General features: G+C 35.9%; 1 protein-coding gene across 1 annotated transcript in view; it reads left to right on the top strand.

Moving 5' to 3' along the window:
- LOC117342488 (myosin-VIIa-like) overlaps positions 1 to 23,955 on the top strand; it is a 76,219-nt gene extending 52,264 nt beyond the window's left edge. The window contains 27 exon segments of the mRNA XM_033904663.1: positions 181 to 246; positions 537 to 755; positions 1,188 to 1,214; positions 1,216 to 1,275; positions 1,723 to 1,818; positions 2,108 to 2,337; positions 2,595 to 2,712; positions 2,949 to 3,251; positions 3,818 to 4,045; positions 4,431 to 4,840; positions 5,545 to 5,714; positions 7,716 to 7,903; positions 9,189 to 9,313; positions 10,760 to 10,920; positions 11,906 to 11,997; positions 12,359 to 12,420; positions 12,827 to 12,979; positions 13,658 to 13,763; positions 14,042 to 14,156; positions 14,524 to 14,610; positions 14,822 to 14,928; positions 15,499 to 15,617; positions 16,831 to 16,897; positions 17,155 to 17,271; positions 17,587 to 17,670; positions 18,185 to 18,304; positions 18,488 to 23,955. Coding sequence (XP_033760554.1) covers positions 181 to 246; positions 537 to 755; positions 1,188 to 1,214; positions 1,216 to 1,275; positions 1,723 to 1,818; positions 2,108 to 2,337; positions 2,595 to 2,712; positions 2,949 to 3,251; positions 3,818 to 4,045; positions 4,431 to 4,840; positions 5,545 to 5,714; positions 7,716 to 7,903; positions 9,189 to 9,313; positions 10,760 to 10,920; positions 11,906 to 11,997; positions 12,359 to 12,420; positions 12,827 to 12,979; positions 13,658 to 13,763; positions 14,042 to 14,156; positions 14,524 to 14,610; positions 14,822 to 14,928; positions 15,499 to 15,617; positions 16,831 to 16,897; positions 17,155 to 17,271; positions 17,587 to 17,670; positions 18,185 to 18,304; positions 18,488 to 18,571 — 3,714 coding nt within the window. The 3' untranslated portion in view covers positions 18,572 to 23,955.
- The last annotated feature ends 1,030 nt before the right edge of the window (positions 23,956 to 24,985 follow it).

The following is a 24,985-nucleotide window of genomic DNA, read 5'->3' as shown; positions in this document are numbered from 1 at the left end:
TTTTCCATAGCTGAAAACTGCTGTGTTTCTTTAAAATGAAAAACAACCCAAAATTCATCTTTGATCAGCCAGTTTAATGAGGATGAATTTCATATAAAGGAAATATGAAATAAACAAAACAAACTTTGAAAATTTATATATTGACTACTGGTAGTAATCTATCTTAAACTTACATTTCAGGTCGAAGAGATGTTTGGTTTCATCGATGGTAACAATGAAGAAGGCGCAGCTCCATATTCATTCAAAGTAAGCCAGCTATATATATATTGCACAAATAACAAATTAACAGTTTCAAACACAAAATGATACCATGTTTTGGGAAAATGATAAGTACCCCCATATTGCTGATAAAGGATGCTCTTACAGGACACTAATTGTGTAATATGAATTTTACAAAGAATTCAAGGCAAAAGACAAAAATGTACAACATCATAACATCCAATATGATTCCTCCCTCAGCACTAGTTCTAAAAAGGATATCAATTACTAGGACACTAAAATGACCCGAGTCATACCCTGACCTTGATATTTTTCAGGACTTGGAGGACAAGCGACGTCGTATCGCCCACGAGAATGGATTAGAGGACTACAGTAGTCTAATTGAGCCAGAACTGCCCGAGGATGATGAAGACCTGTCCGAGTATAAGTTCTCCAAGTTTGCCAGCATGTATTTCCAGGCCAATACCTCGCATACATTCATACGCAAAGCACTCCGGGAGCCCTTACTGCCAATGAAAAACGACGGAGACAAACTGGTAGGTATTGGTGATCTGTAGTACATCATCAACATTTATTTTATTTGCTTCAAAAATGTTTATAGTGTATTTTAATTGACTATTTTGAAAGTGTCTTATGATTATTTCATACAGCTATGTGGATGATTTTATTTTAGAATAATTGATCTTAATTGCTTCTCTATTTGACTAAATGTTCAGGTGATCCCTTTATAATTATAGTACATAGATCATCTAGATGTTTAGCATTTAAGATTTTCAGATGATTTGATATTTAACTGTATATCCTCAAATAAAATTTTTAAAAAAGTTCAGTTTGCTATTGCAAGAAAAAAATGAATGATCTGAGAATGATCTGATGATGATGTGATGATGATTTGATGGTAATTTGATGATGATGTGATGATAATTTGATGATGATTTGATGGTGACTTGATGGTGATCTTGTTTCAGGCGGCACTGGCTGTATGGATCACCATACTTGAGGTTTATGGGTGATCTACCAGAACCCAAGTACACTGCCATGGCAACAGACTCCAGGGTGAGTAAACTTATCTAATTGTGAAAAAAACAAAAACTTTCCTTGAATTTCTTATTGAAAGTCTGCTTTCAAATTTGTATTATTTCCTGAAGAATTAAATCCAATGCATTAGGCTAAATGCTAAATTATCATCATTCAGTCATTGATCAGAAATAAAAACCTTACTGATCTGTTCACATACAGATTAGCCAGGTAATGGCAAAATAATTGGGGAACTTCAATGAATTTGATATAGCAAGAGACATATTATCCATTTGGAGTTTTTAAAATTTAACATGATGGTAAATTAAATTATGTTTTAAATGCATACAGTGAGTTTGATTTTCTTAATGGCCCCATTACTTTGGAGATCATTACATGATATGGAGGACTTCCTATCATAATGACTATATACACTGTCGATATTCTGTTTTAAATGAGTTTTGATGTGTCTTATTTATATGACAGGATACAACTCCAGTCATGACGAAGATCTATTCAACACTGGGACGCAAATTTAACAAAAAGGATTTAGAGGAGGCACAAAGGATGGGACTGGATATTGTAAGTGTATCCTAGACTGTTAGTTATTGAGTTTTGATATATAAAATGTTCCAATGTGTAAGGATTGATGTATAGTTGATAGGTATTATTTTAAACTAAAATTTGTCAAGATATCGTGTATAATCTCTTTATTAAGTCATTGTGATCAGCTTGAGTTTTGATATATAAAATGTTTCGATACGTAAGGATTGATGTATAATTGATAGGTATTATTTTAAACTAAAATTTGTCAAGATATCGTGTATAATCTATTAAGTGATAGTGATCAGCTGTGTACTGTTAATTCCAGGAGAAGGAACCATACCCAATGGGAAGAGCTGGTAAACGAAGCATGAGGAAAAAACTTGTGTCCTTGACCTTAAAGAAGAAATCAAAGATCACAGAGGAAGTGACTCGTAAATTGATGCAGGACTTTGACGGTAGCTATGGCAGTAATGCCCTCCTGGAGGAACGCCCCACGTCAAACTTAGAAAAACTTCACCTCATCATTGGACATGGAATTCTCAGACCCGAACTTCGGTAAAATAATGTTTTTTTTATGTTAGTAGCATTAAATAGATAACTTACCTTCCCTACATATTGACGACCAATTATTGAATTGAGTAGAATATACTGTCTAAATACTTGTCAAAATTTCAAAATTTTAAGTTGAAAAATAAATTGGAATAGTCATAAAAAGTTGAGAGAAAAATGTAAGATTAAAAATGAAAAAAAAAATAAACAAAATCATAAAAATGTTTAAAAAGTACACAATCATTCTGTGTTTTGATTGACAGGGATGAAATTTACTGCCAGATTTGTAAGCAGCTGACTCAGAATCCGACCAAAAGCAGCCATGCTCGTGGCTGGATCCTGCTGTCCCTTTGCGTGGGCTGCTTCGCTCCTACAGACAAGGTGAGAGACAGGTCTGGTATCCAGGATGGCCTGTGTGGATCACCTGATGACAAAAATACCCTAATGCAATTTTATGATGTTCAAAACATATTAAAGTTTTTTGTTCAAAGTCTGATTTGCTTATTCCTAAGTTGACAGCTTATCATTTAGAGGTAAATTAAAGTTGATTTTAAATATGCTTAATCTTTTAGAGCAGTAATCCTGATCCTCCATCGAATGTCTGCTTCTATTTATAGTTTTTGAAGTATCTTCGGAACTTTATACATGAGGGTCCTCCAGGATATGCACCATACTGCGAGAGTCGTCTCCGTCGTACATTTGCAAACGGTACACGTAACCAGCCTCCCAGCTGGCTGGAGCTCCAGGCCACTAAGTCCAAGAAGCCTCTAATGCTTCCTATAACATTCATGGACGGCAACACCAAGACCCTCCTGGCTGACTCTGCCACCACAGCTAAGGAACTCTGTATGCAATTGTCTGAAAAGATTGTCCTCAAGGACCAGTTTGGGTTCTCCCTATATATTGCATTATTTGACAAGGTAAGATATTCTGGCACGATCAGATTTTTAACTGTACAGATTTTCAAGGTATTGGCACACGTGCCAAACTGTGATTAGTGCACTCATATCAATTTTAAATCGAATACCTTCAACACTAAAATAAAGTGACTGCTAAAATGTTAAAAAATTAAACTGGATTTGCTTAATTTGGTGATTGTCTCCCTTGTTTCAACTCGCCTGTATTATAATGATATACATACCAGGGCTCTGTGGCAGAGGGTGTTTAAAAAGTCGTTTGTACTTTTAAATGTAACATCTAGTAAAAATATTTTCTTTCTCTCTGACAAAAAAACTGAACTGGACCGAGGTGTTAATTACCTGTTGACATCTGAATCAATGTTTCTCAAAAAAGTATATTATCTAGATTGCCATGAAATTTGCTATATAATCAGTTCATAATATATAGGGTTTGTAATTCACTAATTAAGATTTTGAATACAATATTTGAGTGAATTACAATTTAGTCAAAATGGAAATAACAATTAAGATATAAACATGATTATATTACTTAGGAGATTCCTCTAGCACATTGACCCTTGTTGTAGGTGTCTTCTCTGGGTAGTGGTGGAGATCATGTGATGGACGCCATCTCCCAGTGTGAACAGTATGCTAAAGAGCAGGGTGCTCAGGAGAGAAATGCCCCATGGCGTCTGTTCTTCCGTAAGGAGATCTTCGCTCCATGGCACAATCCAGGAGAGGACGGAACAGCCAGTAACCTGATCTTCCAGCAAGTTGTACGTGGGATTAAGTTTGGAGAGTACCGCTGTGATAAGGTCAGTAGTGTTGGTGGATTTCTCTACAGAGGTAGATACGCATATTCATTAACCCTAATAATATGAAAAGGTGTATTATTGACCCTAATAATATGAAAAGGTGTATTATTGACCCTAATAATATGGTGTACACAGTAATATAAAAAATCATTCTCACGCGCAAAATGTTCAGGAATGTATGTCTTTCTTGGCCCATATTTATATTTATCTATACACGCTTCAACCGTTTAGCTTGTATTAAAATTTGCTTTATCATGATAACAGATATAATGACACGTTTTTTAGTACTGTAAAATGTTCTCTAAGAGGTCTGTGTGTATATTAGAAGAATATTTTGACTGGTTGTTTTATCGTTAAACTAATCAGTTGACCTTGTCTCCTCTAGGATGATGACCTTGCCATGATCGCCGCCCAGCAGTACTATATAGAGTATGGGTGTAATGCCAACCCAGAACGACTCCAGTCTCTACTGCCATCATATGTACCGGACAGCTCCCTTCAGAAACCAAATGCTGCGAGCTTTTGGATAAACATGATAATGACAAAGTTACGGATACCGTACTTTGAGAGAATCAAACCTATCAAGGTCAAAGAGGACATAGTCAGTTATGCAAAGTACAAGTGGCCGCTTTTGTTTTCACGTTTTTATGAGGCGTATAAGTTCGCGGGTCCGAGCTTGCCAAAGAACGATGTGATCATTGCTGTGAACTGGACAGGAGTGTATATTGTGGACGACCAGGAACAAGTGTTGTTAGAACTGTCCTTCCCAGAGATCACGGCCGTGTCCAGTAGCAGGTGAGGTGTATTAACCAAAGGGCGTTTAAGGGGACCGTGTGATGATGCACAAATTGTCCTGATTATCTTAATCAGGTATCATTCATCATTGTATGAAGTATTGTTACATGTTGTTTATTATTGCATTCAGTTGTGTTAGCAAGACATGTACTTGGAGTGATGAATTCTAGTACACTTTGTAGATATCCTTACAACAAAATGATGTGTTAGAACATGTATTTTTGGGAGTTTACATTCAGCTGTTGTATATTTATGATAGAAAATTTCACCTTTATAACAACATCATGTTTGTGATGACTGTCAAATTCTAAGTACATCACCTAGTGATTCATATTTGACCTTTGAGATTTAACTGTGACCTTTGTGATTACGGGAGAAATGTAGTAATTGGTAGGATATATAGTCGCCTATGACCTTTGTGATTACGGGAGAAATGTAGTAATTGGTAGGATATATAGTCACTTGTGACCTTTGTGATTACGGGAGAAATGTAGTAATTGGTAGGATATATAGTCACCTATGACCTTTGTGATTACGGGAGAAATGTAGTAATTGGTAGGATATATAGTCACCTATGACCTTTGTGATTATGGGAGAAATGTAGTAATTGGTAGGATATATAGTCACCTATGACCTTTGTGATTACGGGAGAAATGTAGTAATTGGTAGGATATATAGTCACTTGTGACCTTTGTGATTGCTAGGACGGGTAAGATGCATGGGCAGAGTTTCACACTGGCCACAGTGAAGGGAGATGAGTATACATTCACATCACCAAATGCAGAGGATATCCGTGACCTTGTTGTGACCTTCCTAGAGGGTTTGAAGAAACGCTCCAAATATGTGATTGCTCTACAGGACTACAAGTCTCCAGGTAAGTGTGCAGTAGGTACACTGGAAAATAAATATATTTTGTACATCATAGTGAAAAATGGTTGCTTTCTCATAGTTAAAGAATATCTGGTTATTTATTGTAAATTCAATAAGTTTTCTAGATGTGTGTAGATCGATTATGTTTTTGGGTACTTAATTTGTCTAGATTTAAACATTAACATGATTGTGATTTATTTTGAAAATTCGCAATCTGATCAAAAGTAAAGAAACAGCAGATACAGTTTCAGTATTTTTTACGATCTGAGCAGGTCCTGGCATTAGTCAATTCCAAGTCTACTTGATGAATTGAGGTGAATTTGGCAACTAGACTGTATCTATAGAGATATACTGTACTATTATATGAACAGAAGGGTTATAGATATGTAGTTCAGTAGTAATAATGTGTCTGGTGAATTGTGTTTACAGAGAAACAAAATGCCTCTGATGATGATACGTGTAAGGAACAGACTGTATAGGCTATCTGTAGTGTCTGATTAATGTGTCGCTCAAAATAATGTCTGGTGTGAAGACCGCAAATAATGTCTGGTGTGAAGACCGCAATTAATGTCTGGTGTGAAGACCGCAATTAATGTCTGGTGTGAAGACCCGCCTCTCCAATGTCTTCTCAATCTCTCATGCTAGAAAATAACATTTTGATAATCTTGATAACTTAATTAAAATTGTGATGTCACAAGTGTGTATTATCCCAAATAAATAACAGAGGTGAAGCATGAGATCAGATATAAATGTGAAATACAGTATGATATCATTGTATTTTGATATTTTAAATTGAACTATATATATCCTGTAGTACTGAAGGGCTTGGTTGTTGGAATGATATTTTATACAAAATACTGAATAGAGGAGATATTACTTGACAGTATTGTTTTGACGTGACAGAGAAGGCAGTTTTCCGTAGCTTCTGATGTTCAAGCTAAAGAATTCACAGTTAAAATATCAAAAATTCTTCTGGGTACTTTAAAATGATCAGAGTTAGTTAAAGTACTTAATGTTGAATTAAAATACAAACAAAAACGATAGTATTCTAGTACCAATAAAATCTTAACTGTGCAGACCCCATCTTCAGTTGCGTCCCTTTGATGGTATGTGCTTGAGTTAAAATCTGATAATACTATTTACTATAATTCTGTATATAACATGGACTAAATTTACATCTCAGTGATATAGAATATTTAAAATAGTGATAAAAGTACATTATCAGAATCAAGTTATGCTTACATATATAGCCCAAAAGGAAATGTCATCAGAAATCCTTTTATTCTCAGATAATGTTAAAATCAATTAAAACAGTTAAAAACCGGTATAAAAACAATTTTTCTGAATTGTTAAGAATTCATCCAATTTTCTGGTTTGCTGATGGGAATGATTGTGGAAGATATGGAAGAGGCAGTGTACTTACAAGCTAGTTTAGAATGGAGTTACATGCTTCTTAATTACTTGCTAGTCAATTAAAAATGCAAAATTCAGTTTTGTTTGTTGTGCTTAATTTATATTAAAGGTAACCCACTTCCCCAGTACTATGTTTATTTTAAGTTGGTTTACCTTAGATTTAATAAGGAACATCTAACTAAAATTCTGAAACTGTTTTGGTTTTGTAATTTGTTAATTTATTCATCTTTAGACTGTAAGGTATGGAATGATTTGGATCAAGGTTTTGTCTGTAATTGATGTAAAGGTTGCTAATCCATCTTGTGTTTAGATGATTTAACAATTCAATTTAGTTTGATTACAACCAAATTTGAAAAGTAGGTCACTGTGACTATATTTTGAGTTTCATTTCTTTGTTTATATTTTATAAACTTTAAATGTTAAAATTTAGATGTATAGCTTGTCATGTAGAATCAACTTTCTATATAGACATATACATATCAGTCATATCTTTTTTTCAATCCAATTTAATCGTTTTAAGTTAAAAGATTAGTGTGGTCGTACTGTTTGAGTATATACTTACATGCCGTATAGAATGAGGCTCAATTTGTAGGTGATGGGTCATCCTTCCTGGACTTCTCCAAAGGGGACCTTATTGTTCTGGACCAACAGAATGGGGAAACTGTGATGAACTCTGGCTGGTGTGTAGGGGAGAATGTCCGCACTGGTATAAAGGGAGACTTCCCAGCGGAGTGTGTGTATGTACTACCAACCATCAACAAACCACCTCCAGAAATCCTGGTACGTCTTCTCCGCATTTATATACAAATTACTAACAAAACTGTCCTCCAGTAATCCTGGTACGTCTTCTCTGTATTTATATACAAATTACTAACAAAACTGTCCTCCAGTAATCCTGGTACGTCTTCTCCTCATTTACATACAAATTACTAACAAAACAGTCCTCCAGTAATCCTGGTACGACTTCTCCTCATTTACATACACATTACTAACAAAACTGTCCTCCAGTAATCCTGGTACGTCTTCTCCTCATTTACATACAAATTACTAACAAAACTGTCCTCCAGTAATCCTGGTACGACTTCTCCTCATTTACATACACATTACTAACAAAACAGTCCTCCAGTAATCCTGGTACGACTTCTCCGCATTTATATACAAATTACTAACAAAACAGTCCTCCAGTAATCCTGGTACGACTTCTCTGTATTTATATACAAATTACTAACAAAACAGTCCTCCAGTAATCCTGGTACGACTTCTCCGTATTTATATACAAATTACTAACAAAACTGTCCTCCAGTAATCCTGGTACGACTTCTCTGTATTTACATACAAATTACTAACAAAACTGTCCTCCAGTAATCCTGGTACGTCTTCTCTGTATTTATATACAAATTACTAACAAAACAGTCCTCCAGTAATCCTGGTACGTCTTCTCTGTATTTATATACAAATTACTAACAAAACTGTCCTCCAGTAATCCTGGTACGTCTTCTCTGCATTTATATACAAATTACTAACAAAACAGTCCTCCAGAAATCCTAGTAAAACCATTTAAATGTATTGAGTGGGAATGTGAATCTCTCTACAACCTAAAAAAAATCATAACCTTATAAACCCTGCTTCTCATCACATAGATATCTCTGTTTCAACCATCAGTTATCTACCTCCTGTAATAAGTTATCTACCTCCAGTAATAAGTTATCTACCTCCTGTAATAAGTTATCTACCTCCTGTAATAAGTTATCTACCTCCTGAAATAAGTTATCTACCTCCTGAAATAAGTTATCTACCTCCTGTAATAAGTTATCTACCTCCTGTAATAAGTTATCTACCTCCTGAAATAAGTTATCTACCTCCAGTAATAAGTTATCTACCTCCTGTAATAAGTTATCTACCTCCTGAAATAAGTTATCTACCTCCTGAAATAAGTTATCTACCTCCTGAAATCCACAATTATAACAGAGTCACCTTTATAAAGACTTTCTACTTAGTCTGAACATTTGTGGTATTCCTTATAGAGTGACTTGTATCATTATAACACCTGTGTTTGTTGTTTCAGAATCTATTCCTTCAGTCTGGGGACCAAGCAGACAAGATGTTAGCTCCGTCCCAGGTGGAAACCCTGCCAGACCAAGGAGCTGATGTACCTTATACATTAGAGCACTACTCCTACGATCATTTCAGGTGTGTAGAGAGTTGTGATCATATCGGGTATGTACAGACTAATGATCATTACAGGTATGTACAGACTAATGATCATTACAGGTGTGTACAGACTAATGATCATTACAGGTATGTACAGACTAATGATCATATCAGGTATGTACAGACTAATGATCATTTCAGGTGTGTAGAGAGTTATGATCATTTCAGGTATGTAGAGAGTTATGATCATTTCAGGTGTGTACAGACTAATGATCATTTCAGATATGTAGAGAGTTATGATCATATCAGGTGTGTACAGACTAATGATCATATCAGGTGTGTAAAGACTAATGATCATTTCAGGTGTGTACAGACTAATGATAATTACAGGTGTGTGCAGACTAATGGTAATTACAGGTGTGTGCAGACTAATGATCATATCAGGTATGTACAGACTAATGCTCATTTCAGGTGTGTAGAGAGTTATGATCATTTCAGGTATGTAGAGAGTTATGATCATTTCAGGTGTGTACAGACTAATGATCATATCAGGTATGTAGAGAGTTATGATCATTACAGGTGTGTACAGACTAATGATAATTACAGGTGTGTGCAGACTAATGGTAATTACAGGTGTGTACAGACTAATGATCATTACAGGTGTGTGCAGACTAATGGTAATTACAGGTGTGTACAGACTTATGATCATTACAGGTATATACAGACTTATGAACATTACAGGTGTGTACAGACTAATGATCATTACAGGTATGTACAGACTAATGATCATTTCAGGTGTGTACAGACTAATGATCATTACAGGTATGTACAGACTAATGATCATTTCAGGTGTGTACAGACTAATGATCATTACAGGTATGTACAGACTAATGACCATTACAGGTATGTACAGACTAATGATCATTTCAGGTGTGTACATACTAATGATCATTACAGGTATGTACAGACTAATGATCATTTCAGGTGTGTACAGACTTATGATCATTTCAGGTGTGTAGACTAATGATCATTTCAGGTGTGTACAGACTTATGATCATTTCAGGTATGTACAGACTAATGATCATTTCAGGTGTGTACAGACTAATGATCATTTCAGGTGTGTACAGACTAATGATCATTACAGGTATGTAGACTAATGATCATTACAGGTATGTACAGACTAATGACCATTACAGGTATGTACAAACTAATGATCATTTCAGGTATGTACAGACTAATGATCATTACAGGTGTGTACAGACTTATGATCATTACAGTTGTGTACAGACTAATGATCATTTCAGTTGTGTACAGACTAATGATCATTTCAGTTGTGTACAGACTAATGACCATTACTGGTATCAAAGATATGTGGTTAGTTCTTGGACTTGAAGACCAGTTTATTTCAGCCAATTTTTGCTTTTCACTCTGATTAAAACAGTGTCACCTATGGTAAATATAATGTAAAGATTCATTTACTCTCAGGCCTCCTCCCAAACGTACCTTGTCGAAGACCCTGTCAACAGCACGTAAGAGACGCCCTGATGAGTTGTGGCGACACTCCAAGGAGCCAATCAAACAGCCGCTGCTCAAGAAACTGCTAGGAAAAGAGGAACTCTGCCAGGAGGCCTGCATGTGTTATCTAGATATCCTTTTATATTGCTCTGGAATCTACACTATAAAGCTTCTGGATAGCATCAACAACTATAAGGGTAGAACAGGTTGACTTTGAGGGTATAACCGAGGTTGACTATGAGGGTATAACTGTGGTTGTCTATGAGGGTATAACGGAGGTTGGCTATGAGGGTATAACTGTGGTTGTCTATGAGGGTATAACGGAGGTTGACTATGAGGGTGTAACTGTGGTTGTCTATGAGGGTATAGAGGGTGTAACCGAGGTTGACTATGAGGGTATAACTGAGGTTCAGACTATGAGGGTATACCTGAGATTGACTATGAGGGTATAACGGAGGTTGGCTATGAGGGTGTAACCGAGGTTGGCTATGAGGGTGTAACTGAGGTTGACTATGAGGGTTAACTGAGGTTGACTATGAGGGTATAACTGAGGTTGACTATGAGGGTTAACTGAGGTTGACTATGAGGGTTTAACTGAGGTTGACTATGAGGGTATAACTGTGGTTGACTTTGAGGGTTTAACTGAGGTTGACTATGAGGGTTTAACTGAGGTTGACTATGAGGGTATAACTGTGGTTGACTTTGAGGGTATAACTGAGGCTGACTAAGCAATAATGAAATAATTACACTCACCACCACATGGTTTGTCTGTAGTTGGAGGTAGGTCTGTCACATCTATAAGGCTAGTTAATAGCTTAGATTATAATGTCCATGGCTCTTACAACCTTCTCTGTGATGTACCATTCATGTGTACCTTGTACAGGATAAAAATCACCTTTCAATGTGTATAGAGAGTATGATTTTACTTCAAATTTAAGATCAAAACAATTTCAATGAAAATTAAATCATACTTCAAATTTAAGATTAAAACAATTTCGATGAAAATTAAGCCAAACCATTAAAAAGTTCTGTTTGGTAGTGATAGAATTTACAAAAGTATTTTTGGAAGGAAAGCATAACTAAATTGTATCTTAAGGTTTCCTTAACCTTTTCTACCTCTCCTGAAATACATGGGTGACCACCCTTCAAAACGAGGGCGGACAGCCAACGAACTCACAGATCAAATATATGAACCTCCTCTACGAAATGTAAGTATTATCAATTACATAAGTCTTAATTGACCTCTAAAACATTAAACAATTATGATTCATTATAATACAAATGTGTATCTAAACAACATCACAGATTTAGTGTTGAAAGTGATGATTCTAACGTGACAATTTTCAAAACTTAATCAACTAATTTATCTTATCAATAAATACAGTGGAGATTGAATATATCTTTGCTTTTAAATGTGATTACTTTACTGTATATGAATTTCACATAAGCCCTCCTCAAATTTGATTCATCTTAAGTGAAGAAATTGCTATATTTAATGCACTTGTTTGCCAATAATTTGCCGTAATCTGCCTTTGTCCTGATAATTGATGGTTTATATATATTTTCCAGGAACTTCTGCGTGATGAGGTTTATTGCCAAATGATTAAACAACTAACAAACAACAGAAATGAGTGAGTCATCCTGAATGTTTTATTTTATCTTTAAAACTCTTTGAATAAATTAGAGAAGGTATAGTTAATTGAGTGGAGTAAGTAAATTATGATCACTGAACTTAAGCACTTTTTCCTAATTTAAAATTTTAAAATCGATTATGGTGTTGAAATAGTATACTCGGGTTTAAAAAAAAATAAGTGAATTTAAAATTGTCTGTTTTGAAATGAAATTTTCTGAACTCTGCTTGACCACCTTGTTTGTTAATGCATTCTAATACCAAGCAGGCTTAGTTTGCCAAACACAGAATCCAGGTGTGAATTTAAATTATTTGATTTCTCTTTGACTAATATTGTTAAAAATCTGAAATTACTCTTTTTGGTTAAAGAGTGGAAAAGTAAGTTGATATGATATTATGTCCTTCAGAACCAGTGAAAGACGAGGATGGGAACTTGTGTGGTTAGCCACCGGATGTTTTGTCCCCAGTACCAATCTGCTGAAGGAAGTGATGCAGTTCCTTAGGTCCAGTCGCAGTCACATAGCACAAGATTGTATCAGTCGGATACAGAAAACACTCAGGTATACATTAAAACTATATCTGTCCAATCATTTTCAAATAAAATGTTATCCAGTAGTGGATAACAGCAATGTTTTATAGATATGTTGTTTTCACAATGTAACTTATTGCCCAGTTGGCATACATATTGACTATAAATTTCATTTGAAATAGTACAATTCTTATTTTCATTTTTGAAATATTATGCTGTCATAGAATATCTCATTTATCAAAATTGATATTTATTTGAAATCCTATTGGATATATGACTACAAAAATAAAACAGTGGCCTACCATTGGGGCATGCCAGGTGGTGGTATCCAAAGTGGTCAATTAAATATAGAAGTGTGCGATTGCGTTCATAGCTGATATGACTGCTTTCTGAAATCGGAAGCTTAACTTAGGGATTATGCCATGAAATTGGAAGCTTTACTTACTATTAGGAGCAATGCCATGCAAAATATGCAACAAAACAAAAGCAAAGCGAAAAAGAAAAGATAATTGGATGGACACATTACCACATTTGTCAGATAGGTAAATGTTACCATTGTTACTTAGATCATTTATCACAGTTCAGTTCTCTGGTCTTTGACCAGGTAAAATAATCTAATGACATTGTAACACCTGTGAGGGAATGACAGCTACATATTGTTTAGAGAAAATTGGATAAATGTCAGCTAATCTGGTGTACTATGCTACAGGAACGGTACGAGGAAGTACGCCCCTCATCAGGTCGAGGTGGAAGCCATACAACACAAAACCACACAAATCTTACACAAAGTCTACTTCCCCGACGACTCCGACGAGGTAAGGACTTGGTAGTTAGCATTCTGTCACTTAAATCTAGGTTTTATGTCAGATTCATTTTAAATATCATAAACAGTATAAAGTAACACCTTTTACTTGTGTCCTATACATTCCTTGACATCAAGCTCCTAATTTATGTAATCAAACCTTGAATCCCTGACTTCCATCTCTGCAGTACATTTCATGGTCCCATCTTCCCGATACTAGCTGTATTGTATAATTGTCAAATTCCTTTAATGATGCCAAATTTATACATGACAAATGGCGATTGCTTTCAGGCCTTTGAAGTGGAGTCAAGTACGAGAGCAAAGGATTTCTGTCAGAATATTGCCAACAAACTGAGGCTAAAATCATCAGAGGGCTTCAGCTTATTTGTGAAAATTGTTGACAAAGGTAACTCATACATTGTATTAGATATAAAATATTTGGCAAGTGTTTGGTGTTAAAAACATTTATATTAGAGAATTGATTTCTTTCTATTCAATTATGAAATAGCAGATTGTTTTATCATATTATTCCTGACGGAGTGTTATATTTTTCCATTGTATTCTTCACTGACGGAGTATGATATTTTTCCATTGTATTCCTCACTGATGGAGTATGATATTTTTTTCCATTGTATTAATCACTGACGAAGTATGATATTTTTTCTATTGTATTCATCACTGACGGAGTGCGATATTTTTTCCATTTTATTCCTCACTGACGGAGTATATTTTTCCATTGTATTCATCACTGATGGAGTATGATATTTTTCCAGTGATAAGTGTGCCGGAGGGAGACTTCTTCTTTGACTTTGTACGACATTTGACTGATTGGATCAGGAAAGCCAGACCAAGTCGAGATGGTAAGTAATGAATTTGGTCAGCAGTGACCTATTTACTGTAACAGGTACAACATATATGCTTCAGTACTCTGGAGGTATCCTCTCAACCTTCATTAATATTTTGATCCTGATTTGTTAATTTAAATCAATCCCATCCATATTCATCTATCACATCAACCCTTATAAATTCCGCAATTATTTTATGATTTACTGAACATTCTAACTTGTACAGGCACAGTGCCCCAGTTCACATACCAAGTGTTCTTTATGAAGAAGTTGTGGAGTAATACGGTTCCGGGTCGGGACATACAGGCTGACCGAATCTTCCACTACCATCAGGTACAACATTCGTCTCTAATGTTTTAGCTGTCGCCTCATAAAGTGCTTGAGATACATTTCACTGTCAATTTGCTCTCAAGCTTCAGAGGCTTTGAAAGCACATGAATTACATTACAGTTTCACTGGGGAAGTTATTGACGTGTATATCACTATTATCTTGGAGTTAAAGATGTTATACACACTGTATTACTGTGTTACAAGTTATCTTATTCACAAAAACACTTTTGATAACAATTTTCTATAAGTTTCCTCTCAGTCTGTCTTGTAAGTAAAACAGCATAAGTGGTTAAGAGTGTGTAATAAGGGGGATAACTCTTACATACTAACCGAGTAAAACCCTCAGATGTACGTTATTTTGATGTCATGAAATTACGAAGACTTTTGGCACAATACTGTACATACCATAATATCCCAGAAAAGTTTGAGTTTCAGGGTTTTTTAGTCAAGGTCAAGGTCACTGTTACTATATTTAGTGTAGGCTGGTATGAATCATATATATCTTTAGCAATACCCAGAATGCCTGTTTAATATATAAAACTATAAATGATTTGATTCCTTGGGTGTTTTTAGGAACTACCTAAACTGCTACGAGGATATCACAAGTGTAGTAAAGACGAAGCTGCTCAAATGGCGGCACTCATATACAGGGTCAAGATGGGCGACAACAAGAGTGCTCTGGCTAACATCCCGTAAGTAACACAGACTCCAGACAACAAGAGTGCTCTGGCTAACATCCCGTAAGTAACACTGACTCCAGACAACACGAGTGCTCTGGCTAACATCCCGTAAGTAACACTGACTCCAGACAACGCGAGTCCTCTGGCCAACATCCCGTAAGTAACACTGACTCCAGACAACGCGAGTCCTCTGGCCAACATCCCGTAAGTAACACTGACTCCAGACAACGCGAGTCCTCTGGCCAACATCCCGTAAGTAACACTGACTCCAGACAACGCGAGTCCTCTGGCCAACATCCCGTAAGTAACACTGACTCCAGACAACGCGAGTCCTCTGGCCAACATCCCGTAAGTAACACTGACTCCAGACAACGCGAGTCCTCTGGCCAACATCCCGTAAGTAACACTGACTCCAGACAACGCGAGTCCTCTGGCCAACATCCCGTAAGTAACACTGACTCCAGACAACGCGAGTCCTCTGGCCAACATCCCGTAAGTAACACTGACTCCAGACAACGCGAGTCCTCTGGCCAACATCCCGTAAGTAACACTGACTCCAGACAACGCGAGTCCTCTGGCCAACATCCCGTAAGTAACACTGACTCCAGACAACGCGAGTCCTCTGGCCAACATCCCGTAAGTAACACTGACTCCAGACAACGCGAGTCCTCTGGCCAACATCCCGTAAGTAACACTGACTCCAGACAACGCGAGTCCTCTGGCCAACATCCCGTAAGTAACACTGACTCCAGACAACACGAGTCCTCTGGCCAACATCCCGTAAGTAACACTGACTCCAGACAACACGAGTCCTCTGGCCAACATCCCGTAAGTAACACTGACTCCAGACAACACGAGTCCTCTGGCCAACATCCCGTAAGTAACACAGACTCCCGACAACAAGAGTCCTCTGGCCAACATCCCGTAAGTAACACTGACTCCAGACAACACGAGTCCTCTGGCCAACATCAGATCTAGGATAATGGGGACACGAAGTTTCCAAGACATTGATCAAGTATTTTATGCTTGAGTTCTCTTTCTGAGAGGTCTTACATTAAAATGGCTAGAATGTCAGGTACATGATGAACACTGCAGACACCTGGATTTATGATTACATAAGGGAGTAATTGATTATGTACCCAAACAAAGTTACATATAAGACATATCTTATTCATTTGATGTATTGACTGACTTAACCTCATTATGTGTTGGTTGTTTTTTACAGTCGAATGTTACGTGAGTTGATCCCATCAGATCTTGTGCGTGTTCAATCACCGGAGGACTGGAAGAGGGTAAGGTTTTATGGAGGGCTGAGAACTAATGGAATTTTAATTTTATATTTCCTGTACAGTGTTGTTTCACTTAGCTATGCTGTTCTTACAAACACCTGCAAATATAATGCTACACAGAAATGATGATTGTTCTAATGACAGGAATGCATCAAATGTTCATACAAGCTGATAATAGAATTAAAAAAGGGTTTTCACATCAAAATATTTACGCCACATGTGAAATCATGTCATGTGACCAGTTTTTACTGTATTTGTAGGCTATAGTGAACTACTTCAACCGTGATTCACAGCGAAGCATTGAGGACGCCAAGGTAGAATTCCTTAAAATTATTTACAAATGGCCTACGTTTGGATCAGCTTTCTTCGAAGTCAAGGTACGTGCTTGCATAGCCTTGTAACTACTTTAATCCTTTGTTTATTACTTATACTAATGGATACTGATTGTGTCTCTATTAATCAGTGGTTACTTCATGTAGTTGTGTCATTCTCAATATTTATACCATTGTGAAAATGTAACTAAGCTTTTTTACGATTTCGCCGTATTACCTTAATAATGAAAATAAATCAAACTAAAAAATCAGGAAAGAAATAGATCAGACATTTGTGTTGTAGGGAATTCTTCAGAAGTGTATAAAACTTACTGTGGTGATATTAATTATATTATTGACAATTATATTTCTGGAACACAGCAAGCAACAGAGCCCACATACCCAGATATCCTACTTATAGCTATCAACAAGAACGGAGTTAATCTCATCAACCAACAAACTAAGGTAAAGTTTGTCGGATAATATAAAGATGGGTTTTTTTTTGTTTTTTTTTGTTTATTTATATATATACATTTTATCTTTTACTGTCAAATCTATGAAAACTTAGATATTGTGAAACAGTATGCGGTAGTAGATATCTGCATGTAGTCATAGAATACAGTATATGTATAACTCTCATGTTATCGTTGGCTGTTTAGTTCGGTTTATTTTGTTTAAAGTCCTATTGACAGCCAGGGTCATTTAAGGATGTGCTATATTTTGGAGGTGGAGAAAAGCCAAAGTATCCGGAGTAAAAGCACCGGCCTATAATAAGTACCAGGCTACAGCTCCATTTGGGTTTCAAGTTTGCAACCCAGAGGTGGAGGGCTAGTGATAAAGTGTCGGGACACCTTAACCACTCGGTCACCGCGGCCCAATATTGTTGGTTTAAGGTTATAACCTTAATAACCTGGTCTGTGCCCAGATATTTTTACATTTATCTTCAGAAATTAAACACACCAATATATTGCTGTTATAGGATATCCTGGCCACTCACCCCTTCACTAAGATATCCAACTGGAGCAGTGGTAACACCTACTTCCACATGACCATCGGAAACCTTGTACGAGGAAGCAAGCTACTCTGTGAAACATCCCTGGTAAGACTTACATAATAGCACCAGACCATAATATCAACAATTTAATAACGTGAAACAAAGGAAGTTCTTAAATGGGTTTCCTTCTGAAGGAAAACAATTTCATAGAATAAAACTGGAAAATATTCCCTTTTACTGGGAAAAAAAATATGTAGAATTAATTTTTGAAAATATTTTGTTTTTCAGGGATACAAGATGGATGACCTTTTGACCTCATACATCAGCTTGATGTTGACGAGTATGAATCGTCAGAAACCTCCACGACACTGAAAACACCAACATTGTGTGTAGATTCTCTCTCACCAGTGAGGAAATATGACCAAGCTGTCTACTTCAAACACTGTAACAAAAGATGATGATGCTGGTATACATTTATATGTCAGCTGATTGTGTTTCCAAATTAAGAGGTCCAATCTCTTTAAATCCGAAGAACCTCTCCTTTACATTTATTTTGGACATAAGTACAAAACCAATCTTATTATTGTTTAAAGGAGAAATTATATTATGAAACGTCTTTAGTCCCTTTTCTCCCTATACGAAATGTAATTAATGTGTAATAGTAGTTCTTGCACGATTATATCTCGTCAACTGGAACTTACTATTCACATTCTTCATCCCACTTAGCCTTGTGATATATACACCATTGGCATGTACTTTACAGGACTGTAAGTGGCATATTAATGTATAGAAACCATTTTTACATCAATATATGTATACATGTTTTTGATATTGTTAGATTGATATGTTTTACTATCTTGGTCAGCCATACTACCAATAGTAACTAACAGTTACCAGCCATACTACCAATAGTAACTAACGGTTACCATCCATATCGCTATAGTAACCAAAGGTTACTGTCCACACTACCAATAGTAACTAACGGTTACCATTCATAGTGCTATAGTAACCAAGGGTTACCGTCCCCACTACCAATAGTAACTAATGGTTACCATCCATACTATCAATATGGTAACCAAGGGTTACCGTCCCCACTACCAATATAGTGACTAAGTGTTACAATCCATGCTACCAGTATAGTGACTAAGGGTTACAATCCACACTACCAATATAGTGACTAAGGGTTACAATCCACACTACCAATATAGTGACTAAGGGTTACAATCCACACTATCAATATGGTAACCAAGGGTTACCGTCCCCACTACCAATATAGTGACTAAGGGTTACAATTCATGCTACCAATATGGTAACCAAGGGTTACTGTCCCCACTACCAATATGGTAACCAAGGGTTACCTTCCCCTCTACCAATATGGTAACCAAGGGTTACCTTCCCCTCTACCAATATGGTAACCAAGGGTTACCTTCCCCTCTACCAATATGGTAACCAAGGGTTACAATCCATACTATATATACCTGAAAGTCAGGCCTGAATGCAAAGGGAATATAGATAACTTGTGTAATTGGATCACAAGATGTTGCTATGGTTGTAAGTGAAGCTGTTCATTGGTTATGAGTGAGGACGTTTCCATAGTTACAAATGAGGATGTTTCCATGGTTATAAGTGTGGATGTTTCCATGGTTACAAGTGACATAGTTACTGAGGTCTACTTACCTATGTATGTCTATGCAATACATAAAGGCTATAGAACCTGTTTACACTAATTAGTAGTCCCATCTGTATGAAATGTTGGATGTATATTTCAAATTAAGGGATAACAAAATAATTACTGCTATTTAATCTGTATATAAATTAAAATCATAATAAACATATGCGATATATATATATTTTAATTCAAAAGTTATATAAAAATCATGAGTATTTAATGTGAAATGAAAACCTTCAATAAATGTAACAGTGCAAGTGTGGCAAAGATTTAGACAAGAAATGATAAAATACAAATCTCGTCCTTTAAAGCATCATCTTTATATAATTTAGTTTGTTTGATTTTTTTTAGATTTGAGTGTTATTGTTGTCACCCTGTAAGTTCTGTTAAGGTTGAATTGCAAATGGCTATGATGAAATAAGTGCTATAGGGCTACACAATGGTGATGAACTCTGTAACAAGGTGTGTTGATGCCACTTGTACCGGTCCAGACAATACCCCATTAACTAACGTAAATGAATACTTACCGAAGAAAAACAGATTTTTTTTCAGATACACGAAAAAGTAGTGGTAAATCAATTCACATGTAGACTGATTAGAATAGATTACAAACTTATTCTGTTAGAGCCAGACTGCGGCAGAAAATATCGCCAAGTTTGTATCATTATTATTCTGATTTAAAACATCTTTTATCAGCTCTTCATTCAATTTTCAGTGCATTCTAGTTACATTTATTTACAATTGCATATGAATAAGCATATTCGCAAATTCCTCAAAGCAAAAACGTGTTCAATATTAATCAGAAGTATTGTTAAATAATTTTGTTTTACCCCAGTGTTGTATATATATATATATATGTATTCATGTTGATAGACTTCCTATATACATTTTACCACTGTGATACCTTAAAACTAACCACTATAATGTTGTAGACCACATTGTAGTTTAAACATATGGGAAATATGATATTCCAGTTATTTTTGTTTACTTATATCACATCCCTCAAACATTCATATGTACTTTTAGTATAGGTATTTAAAAGATGTAAACAGTTTCATACAATTGCATTTGTTTTTTAAGTTATATATAATGTTCGTTTGCTAAAGAAGTTCAAAAATTTGTCTTGCTTCAAAATTAACAAATTGTTTATCATCAGGTTGTGACAAAGTACCATTGATATGAATACACACGCGTGTATAACTAAATATATGTTTATACAAAAATTAAATATAGAGATTTATATACCCTTTATACTGTATCCATATGAACAAACCCATTGGTGTCAGTAGGGCAAAGATTGTTACCATTGGCTATTGGATATAATAATTCACTGATAGATATAACACGCTTCTATTGGTTGTTTAATAATGCGTGTTCCTATTGGTTGTTGAATACTGCCTGTTCTCATTGGCTGTTGAATTTAGCATACTCCCATTGGCTATTAAACCCTGTTCTCATTGGTTGCTGGGTATATCTTGTTTTTATTGGTCGATTACTGCCATTTTTCGGACACTCCAATTGTACTGATGAATACCGCTCCTTTTTTGTTGCACTTTTAATGGGTTTTTTTTGTCTGAAACATATTTTTTAAAATCCTATCTTTATCATTCCTAGCATACACAAGATAAGAATGTATACATATATATATATTCACTGAATTCTGATAAAGTGACTTTTTTTTTTACATTAACAGCAAGATTTATGATAATATCAAGTGCTGCACGCCTTTCACAACAGGATGTCTTTGTTTTCTATGGCGGGTTTCTATGATAGTGATTGTCAGTAATAACTGGTATAAATAGTAATATAACGGTATGAGAGCCACTTCCTCCTTCACCCCAGTAAAATGTACTTTATGATTGATCATGGTATTTATTTGCCCCTGTCTCATAACTTTTAATGCCTTTTGTCTCATAAGCAGATACATGACAAAAGTAGGATTTACATATATGCATGCTCACTACGGACATTCCAATCTATATATTTTCATGCTCAGAACCATCGTTTGCTCGACATTTGAATAATTCCTGCTCAACAAAACTTGCTTTAATGTTTCAGAACTACCATGATTCTATAAATATTGCATTGTGTTGTGTAATGAGAGTTTATTTAACCTCATCCTAACTTTTCATTATATCTAGAAAAATGGGAGAACTATTTAGGTGGTTCGCAACGTATGTTCATAGGGCATCAATAAATTAATCAATTTCGTATAAAATTCTTGAGTGACAATTAAAGTGATCAATTTGAAAGCAAATGGCAAAATATTTGTACATCCTTCCTGGAGTTTGTGATGTCTGGCACAGCAATTGTTCAAGGTATAGAAACACAGCAACTGGCCAAGGGTATAGAAACACAGCAACTGGCCAAGGGTATAGAAACACAGCAACTGGCCAAGGGTATAGAAACACAGCAACTGGCCAAGGGTATGTAGAAAACACAGCGTTTGACCAAGGGAATGAAATCTTCTGTCAAATAGAATTTCTTAAAGATATTTGTGAGTATAAGGCCTTTAACGTTTTATACAAGAATACCAAAAATTGACAGAAGTGATTTTGATACTGTGTACAGCTTTACTCCCTTAACTTACATTGATGTAAACCTTGTATTGAACCAAACGATCCATTCCCATCATCTGCATTATGCTTCATTCTAAGAAATAGTTTTTGTATGAAGGCTTTACCTAGTGCTCACGCCATGCTTTAATCTTTCCATAACGGCGAAACTTATGTGAACCACGTGACTGGGGTCATTTATTGTAAACCACGTGACTAATGCCAACTATTGTATATTATATAAATGATATGAAGTATTGCACGTCAGATCGGAGATGAAATTTCATTGTTTTATTTTTGTGTTTCATTTAAAAATCATATAGAAAGTCCATAGACAAAAGTGCATATATTTACTTTCCTTTGTGTATATAGATCTAGAATCATTTTGTTTCTAACACATGTTTGGAAATAGAGTTCAAATAACTCCCAAGAAACATTGTAGTATTTATATATTAGTACATAGAAATGAAGTGCTGGTTTTCACGAAAAAGTGAGATGTCATTCATTTTGATGCCACGTTATTTGTTGGATACACAACTGTCTTATATTGTCATCAGCCCTCGTGGTACGTCAGAATAAAAATAGACCATGCTACGGGACGGCCCATCGTAGATAGTTTTGAGGTGAAAATGAAAGCAAGTAATACCTTACAATGACCAAAGAAGACATTGTTTTCAGGAATGTTCTGTAGATTCAAAAGGATTTCAGGTTATAAAAAAATGAGTTTTCAGAAATATTCCATAGATTGAAAAGTGAGAAAACTTAGTAATATTGGAAGGGATTTTTCTGGAACATACCATAGAATATGTTAGATTATAGCAATATGAAAAGGGATTTTACGGGAACATTCCATAGAATTTGTAAGATTATAACAATATGAAAGCCGACGATAATCAATGTATAAGATGTGTTTCGCAAGAATCATGCCAAATCATTGTTGTAGCCACTCCCATGTTGTACTAATTACGATGGGTATTGCTATAGCCCCAACACATATAAAGGTATAGTATCACTCTGATCATTTACCGGGATTATATAATAAAAGTGTTTACCTGTATGGCAAAGCTATTAATATTTGAGATATATTTGCATATTCATGTAATTAAATATATATAATATATATATTGTAAACGACTAATTTAGCCTGTATGTTATAACTCTGTACTGTGGAACCTCGTATAAGCCTCAGTCCTCCAGATCGTTTTCCTAATATTTGGAATGTAATGTTGTGATTTCTTATCGGATAATCTAGAAAATATTGTTTTAACGGAATCACTTACGGAAATACAAGGCAGGGAGGTTCCACGGTACTGGCGTCTCCAGCCACAAAATGACTCTATACAGGTTGTGGTGACGTGCTGTACATGTTTAGCCAGCCAGAGTATCCCCTGTACCATATCGGTACAGGGCTTTGTTATGTTCCTAATGTAAGCCAGTTTTGTTCAGATGGTTGATATATTGACTTGGCAATTTGTAAAGTATATATCCAAATATACAAAATGTTTAAATGATTAAAAGGCAATAAGGCAGAACATTTGTCGTTTTGATGTTTTTTTTTCAACATTGTGCTACCATTGTATTTCCTGTTCACTGCGAGACTTGGAAATTGTATGAATCTATTGATCCCACTACGGAAGTATCCGTTTTAGTTTTGCGATATAATGTTGGGCATATTCGATGCTGTTAATGTATCTGACGCTTCCATTGTCTCCATCTATGCTTCAATTTACATGTATAGAACACGACATTACCAGGATTTGACATAAATTTACACGGTGTTGATGAAGTTCACTGTATTGGAATCGCCTCATCTCTCTGCATCTGGCCAACACCTAAACTTGTTGGCCAATTTAAATCAAGGTATAAACATATACATGTATTCAGACTTAAGGATTTATGCCCCCTTTATTCATCATCCTTTCCGGACCTCTTGTAACCTAGAGAACTGATTTCAAATAGTGACTCTTTATGCATTAAATTATTACTTTATTTTTAGCCCACCATCATCAGATGGTGGGCTATTCAAATCGCCCTGCGTCCGTGGTCCGTCGTCCGTCCGTCCGTCCGTCCCTCCGTCCGTCCGTCCGTCCGTCCCTCCGTCCCTCCGTCCGTAAACAATTCTTGTTATCGCTATTTCTCAGAAAGTACTGAAGGGATCTTTCTCAAATTTCATATTTAGGTTCCCCTTGGTGCCTAGTTATGCATATTGCATTTTGAGACCAATCTGAAAACAACATGGCCGACAGGCAGCCATCTTGGATTTTGACAATTGAAGTTTGTTATCGCTATTTCTCAGAAACTAATGAGGGGATCTTTCTGAAATTTCATATGTAGGTTCCCCTTGGTGCCTAGTTATGCATATTGCATTTTGAGACCAATCTGAAAACAACATGGCCGACAGGCAGCCATCTTGGATTTTGACAATTGAAGTTTGTTATCGCTATTTTTCAGAAACTAATAAGGGGATCTTTCTGAAATTTCATATGTAGGTCCCCCTCAGTGCCTAGTTATGCATATTGTATTTTGAGACTAATCGGAAAACAACATGGCCGACAGGCAGCC

Source organism: Pecten maximus, chromosome 14 (assembly GCF_902652985.1).
Source record: "Pecten maximus chromosome 14, xPecMax1.1, whole genome shotgun sequence".
NCBI lineage: Eukaryota > Metazoa > Mollusca > Bivalvia > Pectinida > Pectinidae > Pecten > Pecten maximus.
Note: the sequence above shows the minus strand (reverse complement) of the source record. Positions and strands in the feature narration are given on the sequence as shown.